The sequence below is a fragment of the Dipodomys ordii genome, unplaced genomic scaffold, assembly GCF_000151885.1.
Source record: "Dipodomys ordii isolate 6190 unplaced genomic scaffold, Dord_2.0 Scaffold183, whole genome shotgun sequence".
Lineage (NCBI taxonomy): Eukaryota > Metazoa > Chordata > Mammalia > Rodentia > Heteromyidae > Dipodomys > Dipodomys ordii.
The window spans coordinates 2,930,178-2,957,024 of NW_012267399.1; the positions used below are offsets into that span (position 1 = coordinate 2,930,178).

General features: G+C 39.5%; 1 protein-coding gene across 1 annotated transcript; it reads left to right on the forward strand.

Annotated features, from left to right (window-relative positions):
- Window positions 1-12,966: 12,966 nt before the first annotated feature.
- On the forward strand, window positions 12,967-24,067 carry Psma1 (proteasome (prosome, macropain) subunit, alpha type, 1). Its single transcript, XM_013034123.1, has 9 exons — window positions 12,967-13,069; window positions 14,213-14,257; window positions 14,792-14,893; window positions 15,014-15,117; window positions 16,905-16,993; window positions 17,461-17,531; window positions 18,210-18,343; window positions 20,441-20,621; window positions 23,708-24,067. The coding sequence occupies exons 1-9, from the start codon at window positions 13,067-13,069 to the stop codon at window positions 23,762-23,764; spliced, it is 786 nt and encodes a 261-aa protein (XP_012889577.1). The 5' UTR covers window positions 12,967-13,066; the 3' UTR covers window positions 23,765-24,067.
- Window positions 24,068-26,847: the final 2,780 nt, after the last annotated feature.

Consider the following 26,847-nt stretch of genomic DNA (forward strand, 5'->3'; position numbering starts at 1 on the left):
TATGTGGTGCTGAGGAATCAAACCCAGGGCCTCATGCATGCAAGGCAAGCGCTCTACCACTGAGCCACCTTCCCAGCCCCGATTTCTTCAATTTTATAATCATTACTCCACATTATTTTCTTTTTAAAGAAACTGTCACTGATCATGGTGGCACAGGCCTACAATCCAAGCACTTGGAAGACAGAGAGGCATGAAGATCATGAATTCGAGGCCAGCCTGGGTTACAAAGGGGAGACTCAGTCAAAGAAAGAAAGAAAGAAAGAAAGAGAGAAAGAAAAAAGGAAGAAAGAAAGAAAGAAGAAAAAATAGGTCATGGAAGATTTAAAAATAAAGATTGGTTAGATCTATTTGTGGCTCACAATTGTATTCCTAGCTACTCAGGAGGCTGAGATGGTTCAATGCCAGCCCGGGTAGGGTAAGTCCATGAGACTTATCTCTAACCACCAAAAAGTCCAAATGTGCAATGGCACAAGGAGTAGAATGTTAGCCTTGAGCAAAGAAGCTCAGGGACAGCATCCAGGTCTTGAGTTAAAGCCCCAGGACTGACACCAAAAAAAAAGGAATTAAAATTCCTGTGATAATTTTTATTTTCAAAAGCCTTAGGTCCAAATTCTAAAAGCAATTTATTGTATGTATAGTAACTCTTCTTAGAATCTCTTTCTGCACAATAGAAATACTAGAAATTATAAATAAAAGGCTAAGTATATACATTTGCAAATGTTTTGTTGAGAATGGAATTTTAATGCTGGGTCATGTGGCACAAGCCTGTAATCCTAGCTACTTGGAAGGCTGAAGCAGGAGGATAACAATTTTGAAGCCAATTTGGGTAACACAGCAAGATCCTGTATCAAACTTTTTTTTCCTTCTTTTTGGCAGTACTAAGATTTGAACTCAGGGCTTCACACTTGCTAGGCAGATGCTTTACCACCAAGCCAGCCTCCTCCCTTTCTTGAGCTGTTTGTTCTGAGATAGGGTTTCACTTTTGCCCATACTTGACCCTATACTTCAATTCTCCTATTCCATGTTTCCTCTTGTAGCAGAGATGACAGCTGCACACCATCACACCAGCTATTGGAGAAGGGACTGGCCTACAACTGCAATTCCCCCAATCTTAGACTCCCCTGAGTTTCTAGGATTATAGGAGAATGAGGCACTGTGCCTAGCTCAAAAATATTTTTTAATCACATTTTTAGAAGACCTTTGTCAGGCTGGAGATAGAAATTCACAATAGAGCATTTGCCTAGCAGGCAGTAGGCACTAGGCCCTGGGATCAGTCTGTTGCAGACCCACTAAAACAAACAACAATAATAGAAAAATAACAACAAAAAGGAATGTCTGTAGAAGGACTATCATATATCCCTAATGTTAATAAACCAGTCACTCTGATGTATGGACCATCTAAATTCTCCATGTGGTGGCAAATTTTCATTTTATTTTATTTACTATTATTTTAGTGCTAGTCCTGGGCTTGAACTCAGGGCCTGAGCACTGTCCTGGAGTTTTCTTTGCTCAAGGCTAATGCTCTACCACTTGAGCTACAGCTCCATTTCTGGCTTTTTTGATGGTTAATTGGAGATAAGACTCTAGTTCTGAACCATGTTCCTCATATCTCAGTCTACAGAGTAGATACGATTACTGATGAGCCACTGGGGTATGGCAATTTTTTCGACAATCTTTTAAATGAATATTCTTACTCCCTTATCCAAGAGGGGGGGAAATCCCAAGAATATCCAAAGTTAGGACTCCCACTTTTCTCTCCCAGCATCTCTCCCTCAGGCTCCCTTCCAAGAGGTACCAGGGGGAGTGGGGACAGTGAAGAATCCGGGGAAGAGCTCATGAGCTCTGCCAGTTAGTTAAAGGTCAGCTCAGAAGGGACAGTCAGTGAGAGGGCAAGGAAACGGAATTGCTCTTGAGCTGGCAAAACTGGATGGCAGCCAATTGTCTCCTTCCTGGGCCACAGAGGAGCTCTGGCAACACAGTTCTGCAGACCCTGCACAAGATGAAAATGCTCTGTAAACACAGGGTCTAGTTTCCCCTTTTGTAGGTAAACAGACTGAACCAGTTTTCACCAAGCAGTCAAGGGACAGAGGACAAAGGATCAAACTAATACGTGCTGATCAGAAACTTACAAGCCTATTTGGAAAGACTGAAACTAAATAAAGACTTCTTATTAGCATAAGAGTTGTGAAATCTGGTCAAAGGGTTTTATGGTTTTATGCAAGGATGACAGTGTGTGTGTGTGTGTGTGTGTGTGTGTGTGTGTGTGTGTGTGTGTGTGAAAGAGAGAGAGAGTGTTGTGGAGCTTGAACTCAGAGCCTGGGCCCTGTCCTGAGCTATTTTGTTCAAGGCTCTACCACTTTGAGCCACAGCACCATTTCTGATTTTTGAGTGGTTAACTGGAAGGCAGAGTCTCATGGACTTTCCTGCCTGGGCTGGCTTTGCACCACGATCCTTAGATCTCAGCCTTCTCAGTAACTAGGATTACAGCACCAGCACCCTGCTGCAAGGATGTCGATAGATAGATAGATAGATAGATAGATAGATAGATAGATAGATAGATAGATAGATAGATAGATAGATAGAATCTTCTCACAGTGATGGGAAAAGTAGAAGAAAACACAACATTTTAATTAAAGAGGAAAACTATTGTTGCATATTAACTCATAACATATCTTATGCAAACAAATGCTTTCTTTTTTATTTCAACATAGAAAAGCGACTCCTAAGTTTTTGCACATGATCCTCATGAAAGAAAAGTAAAATTCTTTTCACAGAAATAAGGTGTGCTTTTAGCACACCAACCGTGAACCAACATTAGCTGACTTAATCTAAAACAATCTGATTTTCTAAGAGAAAAAGTTGATGTCCAACTCCACATGTTCTCTTTTTATTTTCATAATTTTTTCCCATTTCCCTTCTGGTGGGAGTAGTGATTTACTGCTCTGTAAAAACCTAATGATGTGAAGAATGCTGAAAGGGGTGACAATGATCAAGATGTATTGTATTCATAAACAGATTTGTTGAATGGTAACTTCTTTGTACCACTACTTAAAGATAATAACAAATAAATTTTAAAAGAACAATTGCAAACTTACCAGGTGTCAGTTATTAGAAAGTATGTGTAAAACTTAATGGAGAGACATTGATATTTAGAAATGACAAACTTTTTTTTGCTCTTTACACATTTGGGTGAACTGGGTTTATTTTCTGGAAGTGTGCATGGAACCACAGTGACACTGACTCTCTCCTGCGAACATAATCTTTCCTAAATGCCTGTCTAGTTCACTGTGTTTTTCAGAGGAAAGAATCCTGAGGATTGGGTCCAACTGGGAGGAATGTTAGCCAGGATGGCCTGAGAGCAACATAACTGGATGCACTGTCCAAATTTTCATCATCTTACTTGCAAGGAGACAAGGTCAGGGCACAGAAGGCAACTTTGTGCATTTGTGGGAGGGGCAGAGGCCAAGAAGCTTGTAGGGAAGCTGAAAACAAGGGAGTGAAGATCTGATCTGAGCTGGGCTGGTAGAGAGGGTCAAGGGAAGCATTTCAGTGCTAAAGCCACAAATGGAAGCCTTTTATGTTGGCTGTTGACAGCGGTTCAGCAGCTTAATGTAGCCACCCATCACTCCAGGCTAAGCACTGAAATCAGTAAACAGAATCTGTTTTATCCTCTCTTTTATGTAATTTCCTTTTATCTCTGGACTATATGTTTCTGCTGTCCTTTAATTCTTCCTCCCATTTAGTCCTGTTTTGAAGTTCTGTTCTTTACAGCTCTGGTTTTCTTTGGTATTTCTTCTTTCCTTTTCTTTCTCCTCTCCTCTGTTATCCCCTCTGCTCTCTTCCCATTGCTCCCTCCCTTCTTGTCTCCTTCCCTTCCCTTCTATCTCTATTCCTATGAAAACAGTCTACAAGTTAGCCTTTTGTAGGCCTTTGTTCCCTTTAGTTAAGTTTGATCTTTAAACTAGGAGTTTATGTTGGTTTTTATGTTTTCAGGTCTGTATCTTTGTGGCAAGTGGTATCACTTGGCAACACTCAAGAATAATTTTAAAATAACAGCAAGCACAGAAAAATAAGACAAAACGTGACATGGAGTAAGGCTTTTGTCTTGAAATATCTATTCTAGCCAACTGAGAAACACCCTTGCAAATTTTTCTAGGTGGAGGAAAGCAAAGCCATAGGGAAATTCTGCCTCAAGTGTGGAGTTTGCTCTTACAGACTACCTTTCAGTGAAATTTCCACATACAAACAAAACTTTGACAAGTCAAAGTAAAAACAATGGCTGCTATTAGTAAAATGTCCCAGGGCACTTCTCAGATGTAGGCAGATTTGTTTTCCTGGCACAACTGCTTCAGAGAGGTTCCCACTTAAATCCATGTATAGCCATTTTATATCTGCCATTATACATTCTTGAATGCTAAGCCTTAGTCTTGTCAACAAGCTTATTTTTTTAAATAGGGTTGTTGTTGTTGTTGTTTGGTTTGTAAAAACTACCCACACCCCAAACAGCAGAGCTGCTCTGTGTATACAAATGCTCTGGAAAGGCCCAAGTCAGGCATTGGTGTAGGCACAGGACAAACCGCATGGCCAGCCTTGGCAGCCCTGTTCTCACCTGCAGCCTGCCCACATACTCCTTCAAAACGGTGCTTCGCTCATGCCAATTGGCTGGCAGAGCTGCTGAGAGAAGAAGCCTATGATGGGTAAGGGGAGATGACCAGGTAAAGATTTTATAAATGGCTCTTCAAGCCTAAAACTTGATTCGCCCTTCCAATTCACATTGGAAGTACCACCTCTTATTAAAAATCTTGGGCATTCAAGAGTTAAAGGGGTATGGAAGCTGGTGTAGCCTGGGGCTGTCATCCAAGCCAGCTGAGCAGGCAGCAGGAAGGGTTTGGTTCTGGCTTGGCTACAGACAGGCCATCTGGATGCAAGAAAAGCCTAGAATGCCAGCAGCAGCTTTTCTCTTTGGTGTTAGGCCTCATTGAGTCCAGCCTGGAGAGAGAGTGGTTTAAGACTCAAACAGATTTTTCTTTGAACAGGGATTTGATGTTTTAAATTTTATATAAAACAAATACTATATATATACACACACATATATGTATGCATACATATTTATGTTTGATAAAGAAAGTCATAGGGAACGGTGTATGCACAAATCAAATATACTCAGAAAAAATGGAATTAAGAGTATAACTTAGAGGTAGAATGTTTACCTAGCATGCGCAAAGACTCATGTTTTAGCCCCAGCAAAACAACAAGAACAACAATCTTAGACACAGATGTAAGCCAGATTTGCTAGACTTAAAAATGGGAATCTGAATTGGTTATCTGAAAAAAATAGTTTTTTTTATATTGTACTTTTTTGTCACTCATAAAAAATTATTTTATTGTTTTTCCTAAGGACACTTGAACAAGCAATGTTTTCATGCTGGAATTGTTTTAAAAATTCTTCTTTTTAGTTAGGTGCTAGTGGCTCATGCCTGTAATCCTAGCTATTCAGATCTGAGGATTGCATTTCAAAGCCAATCCAGGTAGGAAAGTCCATGAAACTCTTACCTCCAATGAACCATCAAAAATCGAAAGTGAGGGGCTGGGAAGGTGGCTCAGTGGTAAAGTGCTTGCCTTGCATGCATGAGGCCTTGGGTTCGATTCCTCAGCACCACATAAGCAGAAAAAGCCAGAAGTAGCGCTGTGGCTCAAGTGGTAGAGCCCTAGCCTTGTGCTGAAGAGCTGAGGGATAGTGCCCAAACCCAGAGTTCAGGTCCCACACCGGACATTAAAAAAAAAAAGTCGAAAGTGGTAGAGTGTTAGCCATTAGTAAAAGAAGCTCAGGGACAGCATCCAGGCCTTGAGTTCAAACCTCAGGACCAGCATAAAAAAATTATTCTTTCTCCATTTCTTACATTTAATCTTGTCACATTTATAATTAATTGCATTGGGCATAATGTTAACATGGACAGATGTCATTCCTTTTGTAGGAAATTTTCTCTAGTAAAATTGAAAAAAAAATTCCTGAAGAAATTGTGGCAACTTCCTACTCTATATGATTCATGAACATACACTCCGTTTAGAAACCACTCACGTTCAAAGGCTCTATTCTTGCTCTGCCATAGCAGTCTATGTTTAATTTGTATGCATAATTCTTAAACAATTAAAGGAAAAGCTGAATGTAAATTCAGTTGGACAATACAAAGCACAAGGGTGGGGGATATTATCCTTAAGAAAAGTTTACCTTAAGGACGAGAAAATGCATGTTTCTTTCTCTGTGCTGTGTATACGGGGGGAAAAAAAGACTTTTTTCACTCCAAGGCATTAATTGCCACCTAGCAGCAGAGAAGGGAATTGCATAGTTAGCTTGGGACTGAAAACCTCAAAAAAAACACATCTCAAGAATTATTAGCCTATTGAAGGATCAGGGATTGATTTTTTTTTTCTTGTCTTGGGAAAAGAAAGAGAAATAAAAGAAATGAAAATGTTTGGCTTACTTTTAAAAAGTTATTTTATTGTAAAGATGCTGTACAGGGGGATTACAGTTTGGATTACTTTTTTTGGGGGGGTCCGGTTGTGGGGCCTGAACTCTGGGCCTGGGCGCTGTCCCTCAGCTCTTCAGCTCAAGGCTAGAGCTCTACCACTTGAACCACAGCGCCACTTCCGGCTTTTTTTTTCTTTTTGCTAATGTGGTGCTGAGGAATCGAACCCAGGGCCTCAGGCATGCAAGGCAAGCACTCTACCACTGAGCCACCTTCCTAGCTCCAGTTTGGATTACTTTTAAGAATATTCTTTTTACTGCTCTTTTCTAGCTCTTTCTCAGCTATTTCCTTCTCTTCTCTTTCCTAGCTCTCTCTTTCCCACCTTTCCCAGATGCTCTCTTTTCTAGCTCTTTTCTCTCTCTTTCCCAGCTCTCTCTCTTTCCCAGGCCTTTCCCCACTGCGTGGAGGACCAAGACGGCCTGGTGCCAGCCAGAACGATGAATAAACCTACCCCTTACCTGAATACCACGTGTGTGCTGCTGTTCTTACTCGGCTATCTCTTTTTAAATAAAAATAATAATAACAAAAATGTCTATTCAATTGCTATCTTTGCCAAAGGAAAATAAATTCTGGAGTCATTCCTGACAGTAAAAATTCCTAGTTGTGGCCTATTAGAGGGAGAAATAGTTGTTCTTAATATAGAAAGCATTTTCCCAAATAATCTTAGATTTCTGTTAAAATGAGAGCAAAATATATTTTATTGTGCTAGGACAATAAGAGGATGTTTATTGTGAAAATATGAGACATTTTACAAGGCATAAAATGATTTTTAAAACAAGCACTTGTTCACACCTGTAATCTTAGCTACTCAGGAGGCTGATATCTGAGGATCACAGTTCAAAGCTAGGCTGGGCAGGAAAGTCCATGAGATTCTTACCCCAATTAACCACCAAAATGCTGGAAGTAGAGCCGTGGTCCAAATGGTAGAGTACTATCCCTTGAGCAAAAAAGCAAATGGGACAGCACCTAGCCCTGAGTAGAAACCCTGGGGCATACCAGCACACAAACAGATAGATAGACACACACACACACACACACACACACACACACACACACAGAATAATAATTTCCAGACAAAACTAATAAACAATGAAAAAAGACGTCCTTATTTCATATTCCACTAGCCATGTTTTTATTTTTGAAGTAGTTAGCCACCCTGAGTGTTTAAGTTTAAGAGAAATCATTTGTTATTTTGCTTCATGAAACTTGGAAACTAAACAAAATAAATAAACTACTTCCAGAATGTCTAATTGACATCCCAAACTCAAAATATAAAAGAATGTTCAATGTCTTTTCTCCAAAATCTGTTCTTCCTCTTTCTACTTAATCTTAGTTCCCTGTAATTCTGTTCTTCCATTTGTTCAGGCCAAAAACACTAAAATCATTTTTGAATTCTCCTTCTCTTACACACCATACCCAATTCATTAGCAAAGTATTGTTGGCTCTGCCTTCAAAACATACCCAGAATTCAATCACTTCCTACAAAGTCACTGCCACAACTCTGGTCCAAAATACTGTCATCTTTCTCTTGGATTACTGTAAGAACCTTGATGTTGTTAGCATGCTTGATTCCTTATTTTCTGTTCTCAATGCAAGAGTCAGGATGATCTTTCTCAGATGTCACGCATGCCATTCCTGTTTGAAATCCTCTAGAAACTTGATCTCACTCAGAGTTAACATCTTTATCATGCCTTAAAGGCCCTACTAAATAAATAAATAAGGCCTCTATGATTTCATCTTCCTTCAAGGAATTTTTCTATGTTGTTTACTTAAGTATTGTTAGTATCTTAGTAATAATGCTGGCAAATACATAGTTGAAAGAATGAGAAATGTCTGACTACAAAACTTATCCTTTTTGTCAATTCATTTTAAACACATATTAGTGTCCCTGGGAAGTGAAAATGGTAAGTACACCCTTCAGAATATCTAAAAGTCCTACTTATAGACCAGAAAATGAGACATTTGGTATCCTGAGCTCCTCTAAACATGATTTGAAGATTTGGTTCAGATTACTTTGATTTTTAACAAGTAGTTGCAAAATTGACCAGTAAGGGTATTCTAGAATAGGTCAGTACAACAACACTACTTCTCCAATTTAGAGATTTGTTAATTAATTCAGGATTTTTTTTACAATTAAAAACTTCTTTAAGAACCAAACTAAAAATTTCCCATAGCCATGTAACATTTATTGTTCTTAACTGTCTACATGACATGCTGAAAGAAGTTTCATTTCTGGAAACTTTTTTCTAAACATGTGCCAATGGATTTTCACAGACATCTCTTTTGGTCACACATTAAGAAAAGGAAATTGTATTATACAATTTGGATACAGCTTTGAATTCTTCTTCTTCTCAAGAACATCTATTAATTCCTGTTTGCTTTATTCCAAGTGTTAGCTCTTACCAAAAGAAAACCCTCATTTCTAATTAATCAGTAAAAGAGAAAGGGGGAAAATGGTTGGAGTAAGTGTAAGTAATACTAGTTTAGAGTAAGCTATCAAAAACTGGCCAAAAAAACTATGAAATAGACATTTGACAAAATGTCTTATAGACAGCCAAAAGTGTGTCACACGCTGGTACAGCAACACATAATTGCAATCTCAGCACTTGGGAGGTGGCGGCAGGTTACATAGCAAGTTTCTTTCTCAAAAAAACTTACACACACACACACACTACAAGCAAAAATGTTTGTGATGTAATACTGGCATGACCTAAAGCTACTTTTGTACTAATTTTAACTTTAGCCTTTGTGTTTCTTAATATATAGTAAACTGTAATGCTGCTTGATATGAAAACAGCTACTGTAACTGGGAGTATCATAGTCTAACAACCTGCAGTCAGTCAGACCTGCCAAGCCATCATCATATAAACCAGATGCCAACTGCAGCCCAATCAGGTTGCTTTTTTTTAACTAGGTTTTTTTTTTTGGTCTTTTCTTTTTTGGCACTGGGGATTGAACCCAGGACATTGCACTTGCTAGGCAAGTGCTTTGCCATTGCTCTACATCCCAGCTCAAGTTGTTTATGCCACTTTTCTATACAAGCAAAGCCTGAGCATATTGTATTCTGAACCATTTTGTTTCATACTATTACCAATTCATAATTTTTTTTGTCGGTTGTGGGGCTTGAACTCTGAGCCTGGGCACTGTCCCTCAGCTCTTCAGCTCCAGGCGAGCACTCTACCACTTGAGCCACAGTGCCACTTCCAGTTTTCTGTGGTTTATTGGAGATAGGAGTCTCATGGAAGCTGGGCGCTGGTGGCTCACACCTGTAATCCTAGCTACTCAGGAGGCTGACATCTAGGACCACAGTTCAAAACCAGCCTGGGCAAGAAAGTCCATAAGACTCTTATTTCCAATTAACCACCAGAAAACCAGAAGTGGTGCTGTGGCTCAAGTGGTAGAGTGCTAACTTTGAACTGAAGAGCTGAGGGACAGCACCCAGGCCCAGAGTTCAAGACCCACGACTGAAAAAAAAAAAAAAAAAAAAAAAAAAAGAAAGAAGGAAGGCAAGTGCTCTACCACTTGAACCACAGTGCCACTTCCGGTTTTCTGGTGGTTAATTGGAGATAAGAGCTAGGATTATAGGAGTAAGCCACTGGTGCAAGGCCATAAATTTTCTTTTTAATTCTTGTTTCCCCCTTACCTCATTCCTTACCCTTATTTTGGTTGTGGGGGGAACACTGGGGTTTGAATTAATTCAGAGCTTCCCACTTGAGCCCTTCTTGGGTCAGTTTTTTTAAATATATATTTTACTATTTTATTTTTATTTTTCCCTTTCCCCCCCATATTGTTGTATAGGTGATGTACAGAGGGGTTACAGTTACATAAGTCAGGTAATGAGTACATGTCTCTTTGAATGTGTGCCCTCTTCCCTCTTTTTTTTCCCCAGCTTTTCCCTCCTGATCCTCCCCACAAGCTGTATAGTTCATTTTCAACATAGTGTCAAGTGAGTATCACTGCTGCATTTGTTCACACTTTGTCCCACTATTTCTGTGCTCCCCCTTAACATCCCCCAAACAGAAAAACTTACATACAAAAGTACAGAAAACAAAAACAGCAACGATGAAACAAAAGCTCAAATAACAAAAAAGCGCTTGTTTTCATTTCTTAAGTTCATTTCCATAAACATAATTTTATATGGCCATATGCACATAGCTATTGAGCCTTTGTGGTCCTCTCCTGAGAATATCCTCCTTTGATCTCACTGTATGAATGTGTAGACTACTATATAATTTATCATGTCCAAGTGTATTTTTTTGTCTTTTACCATCCAGTATTTTACTTACATTAGGCAGTTCCTAGTTACAACAAATGAGGGAAAACATGCAATCAATGTTTCTTTGGGTCAGGGTTACTTTTCTTAATATAATTAGTTATTTTTGAGATATCTTTCTCCCTGGGTACACAACACCAGTCTACCTATTTTAGACTTCTCATTCTTGCTAGGATGACAGGTCACTCCCAAGTCCAGCTTTCCTCCAGAGTCTCTTGGACTTTTCTTTCTGGGCTGGCTTTAAAATGATAGGAGGGGGGACCCATCAGCTGGACTGGACATTGACCAAAATGAACTAAGCAACTCAATGGCAGCAATGGGAGGGAGGGAACAAGTGGGAAAGAGGGAACAGCTGATGCTATGCAAAACAAAAGAAATGTACATATCACCCAATGTGGAAGAAATAACTATGTTGCAAAGCTCATAGAACTCATAAATGTTATAGACCATGATAGACAATTTGCCTCATGAAAGTTAGAATGTGTTTGTGACTTTAAGCATCACTATCCCACAATACTGTGAAATTTGGGAAATTACGTAACCACTTAATCACACTAAAAAATTTGGAAAAAATAAAATGACAGGAGGGAGGGGTCTCATGAACTTTTCAATCTCTGCTGGGCTTCAATACCGATCCTTCCTCTGTCAGCCTCCCAAGCAGCTGGAATTACAAGCATGAGTCACCAGTGCAGTTAAAAGGCTTCTCCCTTATTTTTTTATTAGTTTACTGAAAGTATTAATTAATGACTTGAGATCACTAATTGAGAGATTTAATTTTATAGACTGATTGTCATTTTTACTTGTGTTACTATTATGCTCACCTTTGGTCCGCAGCTCCACCCACACCTGGCCCCCCTCCCATTCCTGGAGTTCCCACCATACAGCTGGTCCCTACCTCTCTCTGCCCAGACCCACCTGAACTCCCATCTACCTCACTTCCTACCCCTCAGATGCTGCTGCTACCTGGATAGGGACAGGTGCCATGTGCTCCCTCTTGGGGGAAACTGGCTTCTCTAATAAGCCTATCTAATAATCTTTATCCTGTGCCTGCCTGCCTCTGCGTGATCCCCTGGGATGGATGTGTGGGAAGCCTTCTTCAACTTGACTAACTAGAAGTGTCATTACATTTGTAGTATATTACATTCAAGGAGCAAGCAGAGAAATTAAATTCACTGGGTGTATGTTAACATATGGAGGGAAAGAAAATAATCAAGTTATTTGTACCTGGTACTCTTCACGTGTCATTTATTCACTGTACCAGTTATAGTCAATTAAGAGAATATCACAGTGAGATTTATATGTCTATGGGGGAGAGGGGGAAACAATCAACTTGTTTTTTGTTCAGAAAATTTACTGTTAACAATTCTGAAAAAAAAAAACCGCAACAACAAAAAGTCCTGATATCGCTTACTAGTGATGTTAAACAATTACTGCTATGTTTGCTAGGTACTCCTCCTTTCTCCTTTACCAGGGGAAGTAGCAGGGGGTAGATTAGATTGGCAGCTGCTCGCAGAGCTGTGTTAACTTATATCACTTGAGGATTTAACAACAGATGCCCTAAAAAGACAGAAATTCACAAGAAAATGAAGTTCAAAGTCTGGCGGAAGCAACTGATAAAAAATGAGCGTTCAGTGATAACTGAGCATTGGACTGTATGAGCTCTCCAGGGAATAATAAGAAAGGATTCCAGAGTAGAAAGCTTGTACACAACCTACTCAAGGAAGGGCAAGGTGGGCACGCTCAAGCGTCAACTATACCACTACTGTGTGGCCTTTTCTGCAACCTAGTTCTTCTCAACTATACAACTTCCCAAGACTGTGCCCGTGGAGAGGTCCAGCCGCAGGTTCAGGTCACCCCCAACTGTTGGCACAGTCCTTAGCTACAAGAAGCGGGAACCGGCGGGATGGGATGCCACCACACACCAAGTCTAAAACTGAGGTCTCACGACTCGCGAGACCACCGCGGGCCGGCAATTGTGGTCCAAGGTTCCCAGCCAATCACGGCTCTTGGATTTCCAGAGACCGCGCCCACTTCAGCTACTTTCCCTAGCTCCACCTCCACCCCGGAGGCCTTGGGGGTGTTTTGAGGGCGGGGAAACAGTAGGAGCCCATCGATAGCTCTGGAATAGACAGCCCTTCCCTGCGTCGGCCGCTGTCGTCTAAGCCACGCAGCCTTTCCCTGTCGATCGCCGAGCGCTTCGGTTCAGCCGCGCTCTTCCATTCGCAGCTTTGCTAGAGGCTCTCGCATCCAGGTCGGCGCCGGAGCTATGGTGCGTTGAAATCTCGGTCCTTAGGAGGTTTAAGGCAAAGGTCCGCTGACCGCGGGTCGGTGTTTGGCCTCTCTTGTCACCTTGCTCACGAGACCCGGGGCGGGCGAGGGCCGGGCGAGCCTTGCAGACTCGGGAAGCCTCGGGCTGTGATTCAGCACCTCCGGGCCAGGCCCGGCCCGGCCCGGCGCGGCCGGCAGTGGCTGCGGCCTGCTGCACGCTCTTGTGCGGCCTCCGCGGGGCCTCTGACCGCTCGCCTTGCGGTCGCTGAGCAGAGTTCCTCCACTGGCGGGGATTCGCGGTAGTCCGTAGCTGAACCCTCGTCCTGTGAGTGGGCTCTGAGCGGAAGGAAAGGCCTCCCAGTCACCGTGCACCGGACCCCTCGCTTCCTGGAACCCGCGACCATTTACTTTGTGGGTCCTTTTAACTTCTCCGTCCCTCCCAGCGCTTGGTACGAAAAGGCCCCTTCTAAGCACTTTGTTCTGTCGTTTGGTGATGGACGGTGATCAGAGGTGCAGTGTCGGGCCCTCGCTTCCCTTGGGTCTGCCACTCCAGCTCTCACCCCGTGACTTTCTTCCCAACTGATAACGTTATTAGGGCACTAATACTTCTGTCCCTATAGCTATTTTTATTTATCTCTTAACTTCCCGAGGACATCTTTGCGTTTATTCACTCAGTATGAATACTGATTGGCACAAGTTAGAGTTTCAAATCTAAGTCAGGCTTATCCCTAATGGTAATATGTAGATAAAAACTGTGGAAGTGTTGGAGTAAATTTTAGAGAAAAAGATGGAGAAGACTTCAGGAGGCAGGTTTGTGGAATAATTTAAAGTAAAAGTCTCAGGGGGATTTGTTAGAGAACAACATATAAGCCAAGATAGGTAGAGAAGTCGATGCCTGCGAACTTTACCGGTTGACTGCCCAAGTTGAGTGCTATAGAGAGTGACAGAGCAGAAAGATAAGATTGGATACCTAAAATGCTGCTGCCCCTTCCACCAGCTCGTAGGTACCACGCAGTATGGTGGTGATGTTCCAGCAGAGTTGCATTAATGGAACTGCTTTAACGTTGAGTTGAAACATGTGAAACATTTGCTAATGCTGTAAATTGGGGTTGATTCTTAAATTAAGAGGTCTTTTTTCTTTCAGTTTCGCAACCAGTATGATAATGATGTCACTGTTTGGAGCCCTCAGGTAAGTAAGATAAGTTTCATTCCATTTTTATTTATTGTACACCCCCCCTCTCTTTCTCTCTCTTTCTCTTTCTCCCTCTCTCCCCCCTCTTCCTTTCAGTCTCTCTCTTTCCACATGATCTTGAAACATAGCTCAGAACTCAAGGTCTTCCTGCCTCAGCCTCCCAAGTGCTGGGATTACAGGTGTGCCATGACCAGGCCCCTATATCCTATGTCTGTAAAGTGTTTTTTTCTTACCTGCAATAGATTTAGAGATTGTAAATGAGGATCGAAGGCCTTAATTCCAGCTGCTCAGGACACTGAGGCTAGAGGATTGCTGAGTTTGAGGCCAGTCTGAGCAACTTACTAAGACCCTGTCTCAAAAAAAAAAAAAAAAAAAGCTGGGTGACACTGGCTCCTGCTTGTAATCCTAGCTGCTCAGGAGGTAGGGCTTTAATTAAGTCATTTGATCCTTAACTATCCTCACTTAAGGTTTGGAACCATTTCTAATTTATAAAATAATCTAATGTAAATTTAAACTGTATTATCTTTTTAGGGAAGGATTCATCAAATTGAATATGCAATGGAAGCTGTTAAACAAGGTTCAGCCACAGTTGGTCTGAAATCAAAAACTCATGCAGTGTTGGTTGCATTAAAAGTAAGTAAAGAAATAAATATTTATTACTCCTTTGGAGAACAGAACTACCAAGTGAAATTTTCATTGTATAAACAAAAAATATGTACATTTTTCTTGATATCCTATAATGTCTCTGTTTAGAGGGCACAATCAGAACTTGCAGCTCACCAGAAAAAAATTCTCCATGTTGACAACCATATTGGTATTTCAATTGCGGGACTTACTGCAGATGCTAGACTGTTGTGGTAAGTATTATCATGAAAAACAAAACAATTATCTCTATCATAACTGATTACTTTTCTAGAAAAAGTATAGCTCAGATATTTTAGGAAGTTGTCCACTAGAATATTTATAAATTATAATTAAGGTTGTAACTATCTCAGTAAGGTTTGGATTGGCTACTAAATATTTCTATGTATTTTTTACACTAGTAACTAAAATTACACATTATTTTTGCCACTTTAGAGAAGTCACGGAATAGTGTGGTTGTTAGTACATTGTATATATGTCTAAAAACGGCTTGACAGTTTTTGTTTGATACTTAAGAATGAACCAGACCCTTGAATCAGAAATTATTTAACTTTTTTTCTGGAGGCTGAGATCTGAGAATTGCTGTTTAGAGCCAGGCCAGGCAGGAAAGTCATTGCAACTCTTATCTCCAGTTAACCACCAAAAAGCTGGAAGTGCAGCCGTGGCTCAATTGGTAGAACATTATTAGCCTTGAGCAAAAAAACTCAGGGACAGTGCCTAACCCCTGAGTTCAAGCCCAAGGACTGGCACAAAAAAAAAAAAAAACGAAAACAATTATTTTTGGCAAAGCTCAATAGTAGGTAATTATGAGATGTAGAAAAATGACTAAGACATAGATTTTGTCCTCAAGGAACTTAAGGTCTAGTCTATCAAGACAGAAGTAGAGAGTAAAAGGGAAATTTTTGTTAGCATAAGGATGTTAAGATTATTTTTGGTTAATAAGCAGTATGTAACTGAAGAGATGTGGATTTGTTATTATAGGCTGAATTCTCACCCCATCACTTAGTGTCTGAGATTGGGTAAATAGACACTTTTCCAGTATATTTTTTTATATAAGAATGAAGACTTACAGGTAGAACACTTAACAAAGTGTCTTTAGAAAGAGCATGAAAACACACATGTATACATGTTGATGTGAACAGAAAGTGGTCAAAGCTAATTTCTTTAATTATTTGATTAAGGAAGAAACATAAATGGTAGGTTCGGAGGGTAATACCGTTGTTTAAGATTTTTAAGTAGCTCTTAAGTTATACCTTAATCTCTTAAGTCAACAAGATAGCTATGGCTTCATAGATTTCTGTCTGCTATAAATGTGAAATATGTTATATTGTCACATTTATTCTAATAGATCTAAAATATTATCATGCCATCATATAGTTAAACATAAAAACTTTATTAGTGAGATTCTGTATATATTTTGGTGTTAAGACTTTGAAATTTGTTTTGTGCTTTATACTTAACAGTATATCACAGTATATCACAGTTACTTTTGAAGATCTCAGTTGCTTCATGTGGTTAGAGACTGCCAAAATGGTCAGGTTTAGACTGCTTTGGCAAATTAAAAATACTGAAGAAATAGCTTAGTTCCTTTAGTCAGCATTTGTTCATCAGGTGCTAAATTTGTATGTTAGTGGGAGGGTGCTTGGCAAGAATGCACAGTGTCCTGGCCAGTCTCAGGATAAAGCAAGACCCTATCAAAAATAACCTAAGTTAAAAAAAGGACTGGAGATGTGACTCAAGCAGTAGAGATACCTATATGTCACCTTTGTTTCTCACAGTGGGAAGCTCTGAGTTCAAACACCCAGTACCACCAAAAAGAAAAACTTCATATCCTCCCTGCTTAATGTAAAAATACATCCTTATGACCTTGTCTTGTCTTTCTGGTTTGTTTATATGGGTGTAACTCATGAAAATGTTTAGAAAAAAGAAAAGTGAATCAAACTGCTTTATTAAATTAGCTCTCTGTGATATGAGATTACTAATTTTCTTGTTTCTCTTTTAGTAATTTTATGCGCCAGGAATGTTTGGATTCCAGATTTGTATTTGACAGACCCCTTCCTGTGTCTCGTCTTGTTTCTCTAATTGGAAGCAGTATCCTTTTTATGTTGACATTTACGAATGTAAACTCCAAAAGTCTTTGGTACTTAATCCTTGTATTAGTTTATTAGGAAGTAATAATACCATAGATAAGAATGTAAAAGCTTTAATTGGAAGTTTTTCATTGGCCTTTTTAAGCAGTTGGAATTTAACTGTCCAAACACCATTTTCACAGAAATTTAAATTTTCTTATTGTTCTAGGTGTCCCCCAGTGCTTTGAACCTCTGAAGCCAAAACAAATGAGGTTCTACATGGGGAAAAAAAATCATTTTGCTAACATGTATTCTTGGGGTGGAATGTTATGCAGTGTATAATATGAGGTCAAAAAATACTGTTCTATTTTATTTCTTGTAGACTACACAGTAATTTAGGAAGATGCTAACAGTCTTGGTTTTGTTTAATTTTAAAATAAAGATAGTACTTTATTCTTTGTTTAGAACAAGTTCTTTAACTAGTTTAAGAGACCCAGATACCAACTCAGCGGTATGGCAGAAGACCATATGGTGTTGGGCTGCTCATTGCTGGCTATGATGTAAGTTTATATAGCATTCTCACTATTTTAAGAACTGTAGTGCTGAGCATGATAATGCATGCTTGTAATCCCAGTACTGAGGCAGAAGGATTGCAAACTAGAGTCTGGCCTGAGCTACATTGTAAGATGCTGTCTTTAAAAAAAAAACAAAAACAGGGCTGGGAAGATGGCTCAGTGATAGAGTGCTTGCCTCACATGTATGAGGCCCTGGGTTCGATTCCTCAGCATCAATAAACAGAAAAGGCCAGAAGTAGGAGCTGTGACTCAAGTGGTAGGGTGCTAGCCTTGAGCTGAAGAGCTGAGGGACAGCGCCCAGGCCCAGAGTTCAAGTTCCATGACCAATAAAAATGAGAAAAAATAAAAACAGCCAGGCACCAGTGGCTCACATCTGTAATCCTAGCTATAGCCACTCATGAGGTTGATTTCTGAGGCTCAAAGTTCAAAGCCAGCCTGGGCAGAAGAGTCCCCATGAGATTCTTTATCTACAATTAATACTCAGAAACCAGAAGTGGCACTTGGGCTCAAGTGGTAGAGTGCTAGCCTTGTGTACACAGAGGCTCAGGGACAGCACCCAGGCCCTTAATTCAAGCCCCAAGACTGGCAATAAATAAATAAGCAAAAACAACTACACAGAAAATACATAAAGTCAAGAATTGTTTTGGTTTTTTGTATTTGTAGGATATGGGCCCTCACATTTTCCAAACCTGTCCATCTGCTAACTATTTTGACTGCAGAGCTATGTCCATTGGAGCTCGTTCTCAGTCAGCTCGTACTTACTTGGAGAGACATATGTCTGAGTTTATAGAGTGTAAGTAATAACTTCCATTTTGTTTTGCCTCCTCCAGTCTTTGTATAGTGAATAATGTATTGTCCTAAGAAAAATACTACTCTTAGAGGATTGCTTTATTAAACGAAGCCCTTAAAGTATTTATTGTTAATTTCACAATTACTATTGCTTACTTCTTCTGTTTACCAATAGAATTTTTTCAGATGTATCCTCAACCTTAAGCATTGTTTTTTTAAAAAAATTATTATAGGCTGGGAAGGTGGCTCAGTGGTAGAGCGCTTGCCTTGCATGCCTGAGGCCCTGGGTTCGATTCCTCAGCACCACATAAGCAAAAAGAAAAAAAAGAAAAAAACCGGAAGTGGCGCTGTAGCTCAAGTGGTAGAGCGCTAGCCTTGAGCTGAAGAGCTGAGGGACAGCGCCCAGGCCCAGAGTTCAAGCCCTACGACCGACAAAAAATAAAAGGAAAAAAAAAAAAGAATGACTAATTGAGTAAGTGTTATAAGCTGTCATTTAAAATAGAGTGGTCATGGGTGACCTCACCAAGAAAGTGACATTTAAAGAAGAGATCTAAAGGAGGTAAGTGAGTCATACAGATGTCTAAAGCCAGATTATTCTTAGGAGTGCAAGTGCAAAGGTCCTGAAATAAAGAGTTTTCTAATAAGTAAGGAGGTTAAGTAGTGAGGCGGGTGATCAAGAGAAGGAAAAAAAAAGAGAAATAAAATGGAGGTCATATTGCATATCTCTTATTGTGGGTATGTTGTATTTTATTCTTAAAGAGTTCAAGCATTTAAGTTAAGAGTACCCTAATTTGATTTCGCTTTTAAGACACTTGGGCGTTTTGACAAGAGACTTTTGTGTAGTGGGGGCTTGGGCAAATACAGTTTTAAAACTAAGACAGTGATTCATGTGAGAGGTGATGGTGCCTGCAGCAGAGTGATAAAGGTAAGTTCTGAAATTAGAGCAAACAAGTTTGCAAACAAATCTGGGGAAGGTATTGCTTCCAAGGTTTTTACTTGGAGGGAAAGATTTTTGATTAGCTGTGATTCATAAGAGCTTAGAAGGAGGAACCAGTTTTATATTAGGAGTACAGCAGATTAGGTAGTCAGTTTAGGGCATGTAAAATTTCAAGTGCTGTTTCTTTGTCTAGCAATATAGACAAGCAGTTATTATCAGTACTTCCTAGACTTCTATGGAGAGTGATTTAGCCTAGAGTTCAAATTTTTGAAATCTTTACATAGAAATGACATTTATAGAGTAGACTAGATGCGGTTCTTAAAGGAATCAAAATAGGCAAGCAATTTGAGGACTGAACTGAAGACATTTTAGCCTTTAGAGATTGGGAGATCTCAGAAACTCAGAGATGGTTAGAGGAGGAGGAAAACTTGGATAAAGAGAAATCCTTGGAAAGAGAATTGGAGATAGCTCTCTGGAGAAGATTTTTCTACTGAGGATCCAGAGAAATGAACTGGTAACTGAAGAGGTTGTAGTAAGGATTTTTCATTGGTTGGGATTTTTTTTTAAGATGGGGAAAATTGCATCATATTTACTGCATGTCAATGAAAGAAATCAGTGTGAAGTGACGAACTTAGGTAAAAATGGCTAGAACAATGTCCTTTGACAGTATACAAATGGAGTTATTAGCTTTTCCAAGGAAATTGAAGTTAATATTGATGGTAACAGGAAGAGAGAGAATCTAGAGACCTAAGTAAAGTAAAACTTAGAAGCTGGGAGAAATGCTGTCTGTTCCAAATGCTTCTATTTTCTTAGTGAAATAGGAACAGGTTTTTTTTTGTTATTGTTGATTTTGTGAAGAGTGGAGAATGTTGCAAATTGTTGTCAAGAAGAAAGGAAGAATGGAATAAAGGGGTATAGTTTTATCGGTGGAACACTTAGAGAGTGTGCTTGAGATTATGGGTTCAATCCCAAGCACGGGGGAAAAAAAGACTGAATGATACAGGAACTGGTATATGATCCCCCAAAAAAGCCACTAATGCCTAATCAAAATTATAAAGCCATTTTTATGATCATTGGATAAATATTTAGTACCTATATGAAACTTTATAGCTTGTACCATTTTATAGACAGTATTTAAAGTCTTGAGTTCAAGAGCTATCTGAAAATTTTCTATTTTGACCCATTGTAGCATGTTCATTTTTGTGACTTATTTTGTTCACTTTGTCATTTCCCCTCAGAATGTTTCCATTGGAATTGTTGGTAAAGACTTGGAGTTTACAATCTATGATGACGATGATGTGTCCCCATTCCTGGAAGGTCTTGAAGAAAGACCTCAAAGAAAGGCACAGGTAATTATTCTTAATACAAAAGGGTTTTTTTCTAGAAGGTGTTATTCTCATCACAACTGTCTGAACCTACCAATTTTGTCCTTTACTGAGATAGACTTATAGTTCAAATGGGAATAAGAAAATTAAGAACTGAGAAAACTAAAATATTGGAGGGTCAGTGGAGAATTGTGAGTTTATCTATTGTCACACATTGAGCTACCACTAAAACTTAGGGGATTAAAACAAGAATTTCTCAAAATTCTGTGGCTGAGGCACAGCTAGGTGGTTCTTTTGCTATTCTCACTTGAGATCTCGAAAATGTATTCAAATGTTGGGATAGGGCAAGAAATTCAATGCAGCCACTCATGTCTTTATTGTGGGTTCTAGAAGAGCAGCTAGAAGGCTGGATCCTCTGCTAGAGTAACTGGGCCTCTGTCCGTGTAGTCGCAGGAACCTCTCAAACAAGGTGGAAAAAGCTAAGAATTTGCAAAAGCTTAAAAGTGAAAGCTGTGAGAAAAAAAAAAAGTAGAAATTGAGAGTGGCATTCTTTTTTTTTGGGGGGGGGAGGTCTGGTCGTGGGGCCTGAACTCTGGGCCTGGGCACTGTTCCTCAGCTCTTCAGCTCAAGGCTAGTGCTCTACCACTTGAGCCACAACACCACTTCCAGCTTTTTTCTTTTTGCTTATGTAGTGCTGAGGAATCGAACCCAGGGCCTCATGCATGTAAGGCAAGCGCTCTACCACTGAGTCACCTTCCCAGCCCCTAGAGTGGCATTCTTAAATGAGACTGGTCAAATGTTACTTTTTGTTTTCTTTTCCTGAGTCCTGGACATTAAAGCCAGTTTTTCATTCTTGGTAGCCACATATTATACCACTTGGGCCTTACTGCCAGACCAACAGCATCACTTCTGCACATTCTGTTGGTAAAAGTAAGTCACAGGGCTAACCCAGATTGTTTATGAGTAGACATTGAAAGAAGTGCATATTGGGGCCATCCTTGAACAGTAAGTTGGGTCTTCATAAATAATAACAAGAGCATCAAGAACTGTTGGTGAAAAGTTAAAGTGTTAGGTAATCTTTTCTGGGTTCTGAGGCTATTGCTTTTTTAAAAAAAATCCTTTTATTTGGGGGAGAATTATGGTTTGAACTAGGGCTTTGTATTTACTAGGTGCATTCTACCATTTGAGCTACACCTGTAGCCTATGTTTTGGAGGTAGGAGGAGTCCAAGGTCTTACCATATTCCAGATTAATGTCAGACTCATGATCCTATTGCCTCAGCATCCCAAGTGCTGGGATTACAGTTGGTCCTCTATAACAGGCTTGTATTTGCTATCAATGAAAGCTTATTTAATAGCTATGGAATTAAAAATAAAAAGTGGTAGCCTTATACTGGGTAACTCATTCCTATAAGTCTTACTACTTAGGAGGCTGAGATCTAAGAATCACAGTTCAAGGCTAGCCAGAGCAAAAAAAGTTCACTAGCATCTTTATCTCCAAATTACAGCAAAAACCAGGGCTGGAAGCTTGGCTCAAGTGGTAGAGCATACACAAGGCCCTTATTTAAACTTCACTACCACCAGAAGTGTCTAATACAGAAATTCTTTTATAGCAATGAGGGTTAGTTTTTGTCTTGGTTTTTTTTTTTGAGGGGGGTTTGTCCTTAAGTACAAAGGGTTATTGTATAGAGGGTTTCAATTCAACATGATAGTGCACTACATCTTGATCAGTATCACCCCTTTCATGATTCTCCCTTATCTCTCCCAACCTCATGAGGGTTTTTTGTTGTTTGTGTTTGGTTTTGGTTTTTTTTGGGTTCCGTCCTAGGATTTAAACACAGGGCCTGGGTGCAGTCCCTGGTCTTTTTGATTAAGGCTAGTGCTCTACCAATTGAATTACAGTTTCACTTCCAGCTCATTTGTGGGTTGGAGATAGAAGTCTCACTGACTTTCCTGCCCAGGCTGGCTTTTGAACCCTGATCCTCAGATCTTAGCTTCCCGAGTGAATTGCAGGTGTGAGCCACCAGCACCTGGCTTCATGAGTGATTTTTTTAACTTGACAAAGATATTGTTAATATTATTTGGAGAGCTAAGATTTTCATTATTGCAGTTGTTGGTAAGAATTAGGCTGCTGGAAAGAATGCTTTGGAATATGTAGCTGATTTGTGTTTTTGCTATGTTTGTTGGTAAAGGATGTTTAAAAAGTGCTAGTTGTATTTTAAGTATCAGGCTCAGAGAGATGAAAGGCGCATATTTTCTCTCATATGGAAAGCTAAATCTAAAATACAAATATGCATTAGAACGTGCAGGGCTCTATGCATTTATACACAAACTGCTGAAAGGATGGAACACTAAGGGAGGAATCCAACTTACATATTGTTTATCAAAAGAATACCAGGAAATGGGAACATGTTGTGTGGGGGAGGGGGAAAAGGAAGGCCCATGAAAGGAGGGAGGAAGACAAGCAAATGCAATCTTTATAGCCAGTGTATGTTATATAAAAAATGAACTATAACCAGGTGCCAGTGGCTCATGCTTGTAATCCTAGCTACGCAGAAGGCTGAGATCTGAGAGGATCCTGGTTCAAAGCTAGCCTGAGCAGGAAAGTCCATGAGTATTTCTAGTTAGCCACTCAAAAAAAAATGGTGCTGTGGCTCAGGTGGTAGAGCACTAACCTTAAGCACAAAGAGGCTCAGGGACAGTACCCAGGCCCTGAGTTCAAGCCCTACAACTGATCAAAAAAAAAGAAGAAGCAACATTGTACTCATAAACTGACTTACAGAATTTTAATCCCTTTGTACAACTACTTAGTAATAATAAAATATTTTTTAAAAGGCTTTTAACTCTTGAGCAAGACAAAGTGTGATATATAGAACTACTATTGAATGACTTTCAGAACTGAGATTATGTATAACTTATAAAACTTCAGAAATTTTAACAGGACAATACATTGAAAACTGGTTATCAAAAATACCTTCTAACTTGTGTTCTAATTTTTTTATAATGTAATATATTTACGTATATATTTATCCTAACCATAATATTTATGGTTAGGAGTACATATTGATGAAGTGTTGATTTTACATCTTTGCTTGTTTGTTTTCCTTTTAAGCCTACACAACCTGCTGATGAACCTGCAGAAAAGGCTGATGAACCAATGGAACATTAAGTGATAAAAGTGTGTTATCAGATGTATGAGAGTGCAGAAGTGCATACTAATGACAATAATCTGTACTTTGAACCAACAAATGCATAGTGGTGGAATGGCATGTTTTAGGAATCAGTCCAGAGGGAGTTTTTCCCAAGCAACTTCCCTGAAACCATATAATTGGGTGCATTTTTTTTTCCTGAGGGACTATGTTATCATTTTCTAGAAAATATGGATATCTATACCAATGTTTTTATATGAAGAAAATAGTGTCTTTGGGATTTTAAAGACAACTGTGAAATAAAATTATTTCACCTCCTCTTGTATTGGGTTTTTAAGTCACTTCAACTATATAAAGTCCAGTATTGCAGCTGGCCATTTGCCAGATTATATTGCTTTATTTTTAGTAAAATAGAAGGATACCTCTTAGCTACCACATTCTTATAATAATTTTCTGTTGTGGAGATTGGCTACATGAAAATCCATGAATATTTCAGAATATAAATTTCAAGATACAAGTTTGGAGATTATTCTTATTAAGACAAAAAAGAAAGCTGTACACCAATGGCTCACACCTAAAATCCTAGCCACTCAAGAAGCAGTGATATGAGTGTCTTGGTTCAAAGCCAGCTGTGCAGACAAATCCTCAAGACTTCTCCAGTTATCAAGCCAAAAGTCCAAAGTGAAAGTATGGCTCAATTGGTAGACCACAAGAACTCAAGGCTTCAAGCCCCCAGTGCTTGCGCATGCATATGCATACACACACGCACACACACACAAAATACTTAAAAAATGGTAAGACTGAGCTGGGGTCTGGCTCTGGAAAAGTGCATGTTTAGCCAGAACTGTGCCATGGGGTCAGTCCTCAATACACAACAGAAAATGGCAAGATCATTAACATTTGAACAATTTCTGTCCAGCAGAAAGCCACGGATGTAACTTTAGTCTGTTGGGAACTTTTACAAAAATACCAACTGGGATATTTTAATCTCAAAGCTCTTACACAGCCCCACTTTCATTTGTTCTTTCTGTTATTCCCATGAGCTATGTACTCAGGTACTATAGAGGATATTTTTGTCTTAGACCTTTCGAAATGAAAGTCTATTAAATCATTTTTTAAAGAAATCCAGAGTTTAGCTTGGTGCTGATAGTTGAGCCTTATAGTCATTACTATCAGGATGCTGAGATCTGCAGGAAGCCAGAAAAGTTTTAAACTCCCATTTCCAAAATAACCAGCAAAAAGCCAGGCTAGAGAAGTGATTCAGGTGGTAGAACAGCTAAACCAGCAAAGCAAGCTCTCTTCCCCCCATCCCCTAAAAACCCTAGAATTTTGCTGCTTGCTATACAATTTATAGGAGTTATTTTCTGGTATAGTACATCTTTCTAGAGATATGTATTTATAGGTAGTAACCCAGATGTTATTTTTTGTCAGTCACAGAGCTTGAATTCTGGGCTTGGGCACTGTCCCTGAGCTCTTCAGCTCAAGGTGAGCGCTCTACCACTTAAGCCACAGTGCCACTTCTGGTTTTCTGGTGGTTAATTGGAAATAAGAGTCTTTCAGACTTTCCTGCCTGGGCTAGCTTTGAACCACAACCCTTAGATCTCAGCCTCCTGAGAGGCTAGGATTACAGGTGTGACCCACTGGCTCCTGGCTAACCCAGATTTTATATCTAATTTTATTACTTAGCTGCTAATGGCTTAAAAATTCTTAATTTTACTGAAAACCTTGGGATTATTGTAGTATGAAGTGAGAAAATTTATAATATAACCTCAAACAATGATAAATATTTTTTAGGCTTCTCACAGCTTAAAAAAATTTTTTTAAGTCCTTCTGTGACTTCTTAAGGGAAAATGGTAAAATGATTTGGCAGTTGTATCAGAGGAACCCCTTTTGAGTATTGGAATGTATGAGATGTTAGTCTGTGCTATGGAGTAGCCTCACAGACCTGCCATTTAAATACTTTGTGGGTATATGAAGTACAATGGAGTTCTATCAACGGTATATAACTTTGATAAATACCCCCCAAACAAAAGAAACTTAGTTTGGGGCTGGGAAGATAGCTTGGTAGAGTGCTTGACTTGCATGCATGAGGCCCTGGGTTCAATTCTTCAGCACTACATAAGCAAAAAAAGCTGGAAGTGGTGCTGTGGCTCAAGTGGTAGAGTGCTAGCCTTGAGCTGAAGAGCTGAAGGACAGCGCCCAGGCCCAGAGTTCAGGCCCCACAGCCAACAACAACAACAAAAAACCCAACTTAGCTTGATGCAGTGACTCATACTGATAATGCTAGCTACTAGGTAGGCTAATATCAAGAGGATTGAGGTTCAAGGCTGACTTAGGCAGAAGCAGTCATGGGATTGCATCTCAGTGGAAGAAGTTAGATGTGGTAGAGCACTCTGGTCATCTCAGCTACAGCAGGAAACATGAAATAGAATCACAGTCCAGGCATATGCCCAGCAGGACTCTTACCTCAAAATCACTAGCTAAAGACATAGCTTAGTAGTAGAGTGCCTGTCTAGCAAATCTGAGTCTCTTGAGTTCAAATTCCAGTACTACAAAACACACACAAAGATAAAGATTATGTATCTTTTTTGAGACAAGATCTCACTGTGTAGCCCTTAACTGTGTAGCCCTTAGCTTAACTCCCTAGTGCTTATCTTTTGTACTTGTTCTCTAAATGCAGCTACTAGTTTGTTGGAACTCAGCTTAAAACAAAAAACAGTGGTTTGTCTTGTGCCATAGGTGCAATTTTAGTTTTTTTTAACATAATTTTTAGTCCTATGCGCTGACTTAAAATTATTTCTCACGAGAACCAACCATACTATTGTAGATTCATTTGATGCGTTTATATTTCATTTGTTGAACTGTTTTTCCATAATGTTGAGAAATTTTGAGCAGAATGATTTCTAATGTCATCTGTGTCCTTTCACTGACAAAGGTGAACAATTCACTAAGAATTTTTTGAGCATCTATATATGTAGCTCTGAACTAACATGGTTAAAAACTAAAAGGTTGGGGCTGGGAAGGTGGCTCAGTGGTAGAGCGCTTGCCTTGCATGCATGAGGCCCTGGGTTCGATTCCTCAGCACCACATAAGCAAAAAGAAA

Coding starts and splice junctions, on each gene's coding strand:
- Psma1 (XM_013034123.1), top strand. Junction 16,994..17,460: donor TGTTTCTCTAATTGGAAGCA/GTATCCTTTTTA, acceptor AACTAGTTTAAG/AGACCCAGATACCAACTCAG. Junction 18,344..20,440: donor TCTGAGTTTATAGAGTGTAA/GTAATAACTTCC, acceptor TATCTGAAAATT/TTCTATTTTGACCCATTGTA.